The sequence below is a fragment of the Cyclopterus lumpus genome, chromosome 13 (assembly GCF_009769545.1).
Source record: "Cyclopterus lumpus isolate fCycLum1 chromosome 13, fCycLum1.pri, whole genome shotgun sequence".
Taxonomy (NCBI): domain Eukaryota; kingdom Metazoa; phylum Chordata; class Actinopteri; order Perciformes; family Cyclopteridae; genus Cyclopterus; species Cyclopterus lumpus.
Window position 1 is genome coordinate 4056548 of NC_046978.1, and position 8919 is coordinate 4065466.

The window sequence follows — 8919 nt, forward strand, 5'->3', positions numbered from 1 at the left end:
CTTGCATCCTCCTTCCTTAATCTCTTCATCTGTTTTTCCTTCCTTGCACCATTCATTAATTTATTCATTCCTCATTAGTTCTCACAAACATCCTTGAAATAAAATCTATCTCAATTAATTTAATGCTGATTAATGGTCTAATCACCAGTGCAAGCTGCAGCAAACTAGGAAACAAGACCCTACTGTGAAGGAATTTGATCTAGAGCTATTTCAGCTTCAAGCAACAGATTGTAGAGTCTAAAGTGTCCTCTCAGGGAGGAAACCACTCTCACATTAGTGATTAGAGGAGGAGATTAGAGGACAAGTAGTACCCAAGTGGGTGAAGTACGAGGCATTGGTGTTGATATTAAAATGGTCACAGAAACAAACTTTTAGAGAACACACATGTTGCAGGAATGACTTGGTTGATCTTATTGTGCTATCATGTGAAAACCCTTTTTCACCTGGAAACTCTGTCCCTCTCCCAGACAGACACACGTGTTGTGACCAGAGAGAGGCTGCTGAGCCTCAGGGCCACAGGGCAGGGAGGCAGACAGGCCTGGTCTAGGACAGAAGTGGTGAGGAGGACACTTCAGACAGCCGTCACTTGACAGAGCACCAGAAGTCGGCCCATAGGTTCCCCTAGGACAAGGGACTGGAATGAAGTTCCCCAAAGGGCAGTAGAAACCTATCATAAATAGATAAATAGATACACAAACAAAATACAAGTTGAAGAAGTACACAGGTGAAACTATTTGGTAACATTTTCAAATAAGCGACATTAAACAAATGCAGGAAAAAAACACATGTTTGTGTGATAGTATGCATCAAATGCCAGTACATTGTTTGCCCTCTTATCAAATCATCATCAAGATGCAGTCAGGACAGCGTACCTGGCTGGCAAGATGGCCTCTCCTGACTCAAGTTGATTCCATGGACCAGAGGAAGAAGCACAGAACTCAGCCACCACACACACCTGCAACTCTCGCATCTGCTTGTCCTTAGCATGGTTAACATGTCCACCTGCTGAAGTCAGAGGTGTGTGCACCAGTAATCCAGCTCTTCTCCAGACTCAGGGAGACATTTCTTCATCCAGGATCTGTAAAAAGTCTCTTCTTTCGATCATAGCAGATAAAGTAGTTATGAAGATGGTGTCCTTTAACAAGCCTCCCCTGTCTGCTGTAGTCCTGCACACATGACCTGATATGTCTGTTGGTAGACAGAGATGCGATGTAAGTAGAGGGCTGTCGGACTGCAGAACTTTCAATGGCCTGCTGAATAATTTATGAGTCCTGTGAGGTAAGGTGACAGTGACAGTGGAAAGTAACGGGAAAAGCACAGAGTATGGCCGCCTGGTGCTGCCGGGTCACATTACTGAATTTGTTCTTCTCAATCCAACCGTGAAACTGATTAAAGATTTGGCTTTATGAGATACATCAACGCAGCTTTGCTTTAGAGTCTTCTCAGCATCACAGCAGCTGCTGAATTCATATATCAGGCTCAGATATCTGCTCTGATATGACTTTACGCAAGCCACGTGCCACTTTAAACTTCTATTTACATAATAATAGGACTTCTTTCAGAGTATGTGCAGCCCACAACTGACAGGCCATTTATCACAATAAAAGTATTTTATATGTAAGCTGATAGTGTATATGCAGTACAATGTGCAAAATGCATAATGTATGTATTTATTTATGAAAGTGACTGCATATGCTACAGAAATGTTCATTCATTTGTATTAAAGAATGCACATTTGACTAAATGTAAATGGCAGGCTGTGCATAACTGTGTAATAACCAAGGTGAAATTGTTAACCTTTGCTCCATATTCAAATCAAGCGGGAGACTCATCCCTGTAGTTTATTGTGAAATAGCATGTATTATGCCCTGCAGTCATTGGAAATATCAAGAGTTATGCTAATATTTTCTACAATCATGAATTCTATTTTCATGTGTGTGGACAACACGGCTTTCTGTGGGCACATACAGTACGTTTACGCTATCTGTTCAACAATCAAAACCTCTTACTCACTCTGTTATTGTATTGAAATAAATGTTGTACTTTGGATACCTGGAATAAGCCACATATTTCACCACGGTAGCCATGGACTATGACCCCACAGTGACGTCTCATAACTTACCCAACTGAGCAGGATTCAACTTTCACCCACACATCCATGTCACATCACACTCACAACTACTCTACAACTAAAAGAGATCATGGACAGGATATTATTGGTAACGCCGTTTTATGCCATCTTACCAATGCAGACAACTGTAGACAAGTCGAACTGTAAATGAGCATGAAAACTCAATAATGCACTCAAAATTGTCTTGTAAATTGACTTATTTCTTGTTTTGCTATAAATTTTTTTTACAAAAACAGAACACAGAAAAACACAAAGTTGTGCATAATCAGCAGTGTTTATTTGTGCTGTTTTGAGCTGCTCCGTCCTGATTTGCAGCACAAACATTGATTTTCAAACTGTTGATTGTCAAGCATCCAGAACGAGCCTTCATAAGGCTTCAAGCTTGGAACATACAAAACTAAAAAACTCACTTCAAATCTTGGATAATGCTAGAAGAGCCACATCAGGCACTGTGGGTCAAACAAGTGACCCCAGTCTAAATACTGATATCATTCTGGTTACTTGCAAAGTGGGTCTTTGACGTAAAAAGCCTGAAATCCAGCCACATTTCTAGGCTGTGGACACACAAACTTGAACTTGTTGAACCACTTTTGGTCGCTCCAGTTTGGTTACTCCAATAAACTTCTACCTAATTTTTTTCTTCTACTTAGGGACACAGCCCTGTTGTTGAGTTGGCAGCAATCTTTCTATATCATTGTTATTACAGTATTCTTTCAATGCTTCTTATCTTGCTTCTCATCATATTACGTTTTCCCTTTGACACACTATCTTAGAGTGACACGTCCTTATTGACATGACATAATTACATGAAATCTAAGTTTTATGAGGGTTCAACAGTGGAGATTATTGGCATGGCATCATGTGTGTGTGTGTGTGTGTGTGTGTGTGTGTGTGTGTACATGTGTGTGTGTATGTGTGTTTAGCTCTGTGTGTGTGTATATGTGTTCTGTCATCCATGTGACCCTCCACGTGTTGCCTGTTGACACAGGCAGAATTTGGGCAGGCTCTCTGATAACAAGGACCTATAAGTCGGATGAGAGGACAAGTCACTCTACAGACCTCTGATTCTCAGGTAATGGCTAGCCACTTCTTCACATATTGATCTGTTATTGTCTTCTTTCTTAGACAGATAAGGGAATGTATGGAAAAGGAATTAAATAGAATGTAGTAATCCTAACATGTTCAGTATTCAGTCATCTATTTGTTCTAATGTGAAATACTTATGTAAGTCTTTTTTTCTGTCCCTACACAGAAAGTAAAACATGCATCTACAAGTTGTGATCTTCGCCCTGTCATTCTTGACAACTTCAGGTATACACTGCTTCTCAAATGCTGTTAAAGAGCCTTTATTTTGCATTTGTATATCTTTTTTTTTTTCATGTATGTTTTTTTTCTTTTTCTTCAGCATACCGACTCCACCGTGAAACCAGGGAGGCAACCTGGACTGATTTAAAGGCCAACCAGGCTCATGACAAGACAGAACCCACAAAGGATGTGAAGTAAGTAACTAAACTAAGTACTGTAAACAAGTTAGAGACCGGAAATAAATGTGCATCCATACAATCAAGTCAAGGTGAAATATTGAATATCTAATAGTGCTTTTGTGCCCCTTCGCTCAGTCAAATCTACAAGACCAACATTGACAGCAGTGACCTTTACAACCCAGATGACCGCAGCAAAAGCCCTGTGGCAGAAGAGATGCAACGCAAGCTCAACATGGAGTCGGAGCGTCTGCGTATCCGTCTGCGCCAAGAGCTGGCCGAGCTACAAGAGCGGTTGTCCTCATCTCCGGCCCACCTCAGCTCCACTCTGGCCAGCATGAGGGAGCGTTTGGCTCCCCTCACCCAGCAGCTCCAGAGCTCTCTCAGCATCAGCACAAAAGATTTGTGTAGCCAGCTGAGCCTCTATCTGCAGGGCCTGGAGACAGCAGAGGTCCAGGCAGAGGCCAATCCGGCTTTGAACCAGGGAGCCTTCTACTGGATGAGCCAAACCCTGGAGCACAGCAGCGCCAAAGTGGCCGTCCTCATTAGCGACTTCCATACTAAAACCCTTGGGGAGATCGAACATCTGAAAGAGATCAGTGCCAGTGGGCAAGAGGCAGCTCAGTCAGAGCACTGGCAGAAAATAATGTTCAGGTTGGGGCAAGAAGTGAGTACGCTGAGGATGGAGGCACAGAAGAGGACAGGCTCTCTCCAAGCAGAGCTTGCTGCTCTGCTAGAAACTGCCTGGCCTGGTAAGGCTGTAGTCACAGCCAGTACGGAGCGGTTCTGCCAAAATGCCGCCCTGCAGAGCCACGTTTTTCAGGGGCGAATGGAAAGGCTGTTTCAGGGGCTTGAAGAGGAGCTGGAGGTCCAGGGAGCCTCCAGTCTGTCTCCTGTTTCTTCTTCCTCCTTGCAGGAGGATTTCTCAGCAAAATTATCTGCTCTGATCCAAGATATTATGCACTCAGTGTAGTGAGAGAGACAACTGTAATTGTTTACACAAAACTACCAATTAACTGCTATTAAAGTGTATAATGTGACATTTATTCACGTCCATACATTTGGTTGGTTGGATGTTATTGTACCAGCAAAGTAAGAAGCCTGTAAATATTTAGTGTTTGCTTTTTTTTTTGTCATTCTACATGTGAATGTTTAAATGTCAGCAAATGTCAGTATATGTTTACTGTGCATGTAATATCAACCACAGAGTGCTGCACCAATAAGATTTCAGATTTTATTTTTAATATGTACAAAACAGATCTGACTTGTGCTCCAAAATATATATGTGTTTATATGTATATAACTGTTTTAAGCAAGGAGATTCTGTGCATGACACCTAACATTTGGTAAGACTGTCAGTTGGCAGACTTGCAAACCATTAAAAAAAGAAAATCTGTGATAACATATCGTATTAAAAGGACCGTTCTTAAAATGCTTACATCGTTAATGTTTCTTTTTTAGACATATAGTTCAGGTGTGGCTGCTCCTTCATATCCGATAAATGACTGACGAATGCAGATGCAGCAAGTATACACAGAAGAGTGTATATTCCATGATCACCTAACAAGAATATTTGAGTATTGCTGAGAAATCACAACCGTATCAGGTTTTATGTTCTCACAATAAACATACAATCACAATATGGTGTGAGGTGAAGATAATTTGTCAATTGATCTGTCAGTTAAAGGCATGGGGTAATCCTCCCGCCCAATAAAACTTCTTCAGGGCGAACCAGCCTCCCAGAACCAGCAGAGCAGCAGCAGCCGAGCCGAACAGCAACCCTACGACGAGGATGGCCACGTTCACATCTCCCCTCTCTGATGCCACGTCATTACCTGATGCACGCAGGGGGAGATATATTGAGATTGTTTTGTGTGTTATAGTCAAATGTATTTCTAATGATACATTTGATCAAAATATACTCACTGTAAGCAGCTGCATTTGACCCCTCTTTAGAAGGGGAAGATAAGAAGGAGAGTAAAGTCAAAGTAAACTTTTGTGATCATTGTTTAGCTATAGTAGTGTTTTTGCTAGGTCCTACCCTCTCCGGCAGCAGTGTAAAGAGGTCCAACTGAAACAGTGGCAGATTCGTTGCTTAATTCTCCGAAAGGAGTCAAAGATCGTTTTCTTCTGTTTTGACAGGCCTGAAAAACAACACACATTCAGTTGGGTTTAGTTTGATCGATGTCATATGGATGTAAAACTATGGGCTTCTCTACAAGTGGAAGAAAAAAACAAGTGATTTGTTTTATTTTTTGCTAAATAGAAAAATGCACCATCAACCACAACGTCCCTAATTCAGTTATCGAGGTCAGTTATCTAATAAGACCATTAAATGCCCAAACAATACTATATATCCACACATTTTAAGTAACGTTTTGAGTAGCAACTCTTTGAGTCTTTCAGTGTGACTTATTGTCTGCTCAACACTGTGGTGAAAATATGTTCTATTTCTATATTTTTAAAAGGGGAAGTTATACACTGTGTCATCATACAAATTTCCACACCGTGTAAATATTGGCATGGGGTACATTTGAAAGTTGCTTTTTTTTTTTTACTTCTCAACTTACAGACAGGATCTCTTGACATGTGCTGGGCTCACAGAGTCTCAGTATGCAGTGCAGATAGATGCTGGACATGGCCTGGTTGCGGTCCCGAACAAAGCGAAAGGCCTCAAAGTTAAACCAGGCGACCTTGGAAAGGCCGTTGCTTGTCACAGACGTCCTTTGGTCTATTGAACAGCTAGAGAGCAGAATGATTTAGATGTAGTTTATATTTTAAAAAGTGATGTGGAAGTTAAATTATTTCCCCCGTTTAAGAAGCTGTACTATTGAAATGTGCGTCCTTACCCTGTGAAGAAGTGGTGCTGCTCACTCTGTGACATGTTGTAAGCAGTGGGAGTGCCAAAGCAGTGATCCAGCAGGATGTTGAAACTGAAAAGAGGACAGTGGGACAATGATTTACTGTTTGCAACAAAAACACTCTGTGCTTTAATATCAATATTTTTTTTACGATAAACATCCACATACTAATTACTTACTTTCCTGTGAGGTTAACAGCCTTGACCTCCACATAGATCCTGGTGCGTAGCTCAAGTCCTGTAGAAGGTAACACTAACGGGTGCCCATAGTCAGAGTCCTGGAGAAATAAGAAATCAGAGTAAAATAAGCCACTAGAAACAGCTCTATAGTATAGTATAAGGTCTAAAGGTAACTGAATGCCAACTTACATTAAAAACACTCATTTTCAGTGTATCAATGAAGGTTCCATTATTATCGCTGGTCGCCACGGAAACTGAGGAGCTAAAGAATCGTGGAAAAGAGAATTACAGTATGTCATGTGTTGCCTCAGACAAAATGTAATAACGTACAGTGACATAAGGTAGTCACAATGGGCCCAGTGCATGCAAATGTGAAGCACGCACACACATCATGTATTGTCAAGTCCCATGATCAATTAGAGACTTGACCTTGAACATCAACATACATAATGTCCAACATATCTGTATATGACAAAAACACAGAATAATTTAAGAAATTGTTCATTTAATTAAATATTTGTATAGTTTACTCATGGTTTCTATAGTTCATGTAGAATAAGCGTATAGTTATATTATTGCCACTGACTATTTAACCCCAAAAAATGTAAATCATGACGGAGATAACATGTATAGGGCATATAGCAAATGGCACCGTTTCCCTAATTTCTCATTTTAAAGGAAGATTTAGTTACTCACGCCACAATCTGTGTGTTGTTGATCAGGTACTCCAGTGGGTAGCGGCAGGAGAAGTGATAGTAGAGGTCTGTGGAGTAGCTGATCAACCCCTGGTCAGATCTGGGTGTGTCAATGAACCCGGTGATGATAACTGACTGGATACTTGAGAAGCTGCTGAATGGACCTGTGAGATCCGGGGTCTCATCCACAATCTGAACAACACAACACAACACAACAATCATTGCATAGCCTTCCTCTATATTGCCATATAACCCTTAAAAGAAGTGTTCTTTATCTAAATCCCTGTGGCAGTAAAATCACTGGAACCATGGGTCCATCAGCTCAACATTATCCTACATCCTCTACGAGACACCTTCTGACCTGCAGAGACTGGCGGCAGGGGTTATCCTGACTGTGGTTAACAGGAAGCTGGTAAAGGATGATTGGAGGGTTCACACTGGTGTCGATAGAGCCGTGGCACTCCGTAGTATTGTGGTTCCCGTTCAGAGCCAGGTCCGTGGTGTTGAAGCCTGCCCACTGAGCCGTGCACAGGTTGATCTCCACGGTGATCGTACTGGCGCCACAGACAACGGTCAAGTCTGAATTGTCTATGAAAGAAGGAAAAGTGTGAAACTGTGAATATTTTGATACTGCAAGTTTTTTACCCTCACTAAAATGTGTTTTCAGTCGCTGCTGCAGAAACAGAGATGAGGAAAAGTCCATTTTGTTAAGCATTGTGAAATGTCTTTTTTTACAATTTGCATTTGTCACCAATTACCATCTGCTCTGATCATATAAAACAAAACCACCTTTGTGAAGGTAATAGTTAACCTACCTGGGATCCTCTCATACTCAGACGAGCAGTTGTAGAGGCACAGAGCTGGCTGCAGGAGCACCACCAGCAGGGAAAGACAAAGATACAGAGTCATGCTGTCTGGAGGATGCTCACTTCGATAGATAAATCCTGTCCTTATACGAAGAATAAAAAACAATATCAACAATAATGAAAACACCAGAAAGACATCAATTAACTATGTCAACTGAGTTAGAGCAGATGTGCAAAAAATATTATTTAAAAAAAAAGCCAGTACCAGTTTTATGTGACGATAATTTTCAGTACCAAAAAGTTGCAAATGTTTTGCTTTGCAGAAACTGTTCATGTTTATCCTTAAAATTATGCAAATCAATTCATTTTGGATATGGACCCATGAGACATTCTTACCGTTACTGGTGTCTTGTGTGACAGAACAAGTTGTGCAGTGTGGCTTTTATAGTATTTGACCGCCTCATGACACATAAAACCACAGAGGTGTGACTGTCAAGCCTTCCTTTCCACACTTTCTCCACGTTTCCACCGTGACTTCTCGTTCAGACGGCAGCAGCTCCTGGCAGGGTTCACTGTCAGATATAAACCCAGCAGATTAATCTGTCAGTGAGGTTCGACATTGAGTTGACATTGACATTGTTTCCGGTTTCTTTCCATCAAAAATGAAAAATGAAGATGAAAGTTAATTGGGTGATGGTTGTGTTACGTTGTGTTAAGGAAAAAAATACGTTTTGAAACTGCATTTTCACCATTTCAGGCAAATTTC

General features: G+C 41.1%; 2 protein-coding genes across 2 annotated transcripts; one reads left to right on the forward strand and one right to left on the reverse strand.

Annotated features, from left to right (window-relative positions):
- Positions 1 to 3393: 3393 nt before the first annotated feature.
- Positions 3394 to 4585, forward strand: zgc:162608 (uncharacterized protein LOC100037332 homolog). The gene is made up of 3 exons (XM_034548786.1): positions 3394 to 3442; positions 3537 to 3630; positions 3751 to 4585. The coding sequence occupies exons 1-3, from the start codon at positions 3394 to 3396 to the stop codon at positions 4583 to 4585; spliced, it is 978 nt and encodes a 325-aa protein (XP_034404677.1).
- Positions 4586 to 4947: 362 nt separating this feature from the next.
- LOC117741637 (zona pellucida-like domain-containing protein 1) lies at positions 4948 to 8256 on the reverse strand. Its single transcript, XM_034548787.1, has 10 exons — positions 8163 to 8256; positions 7709 to 7935; positions 7349 to 7539; positions 6842 to 6914; positions 6653 to 6750; positions 6462 to 6545; positions 6183 to 6354; positions 5654 to 5756; positions 5539 to 5562; positions 4948 to 5447 (listed from the first exon to the last, which is right to left on the reverse strand). Exons 1-10 carry the CDS (start codon positions 8254 to 8256, stop codon positions 5290 to 5292), a joined length of 1224 nt encoding a protein of 407 aa, XP_034404678.1. The 3' UTR covers positions 4948 to 5289.
- Positions 8257 to 8919: the final 663 nt, after the last annotated feature.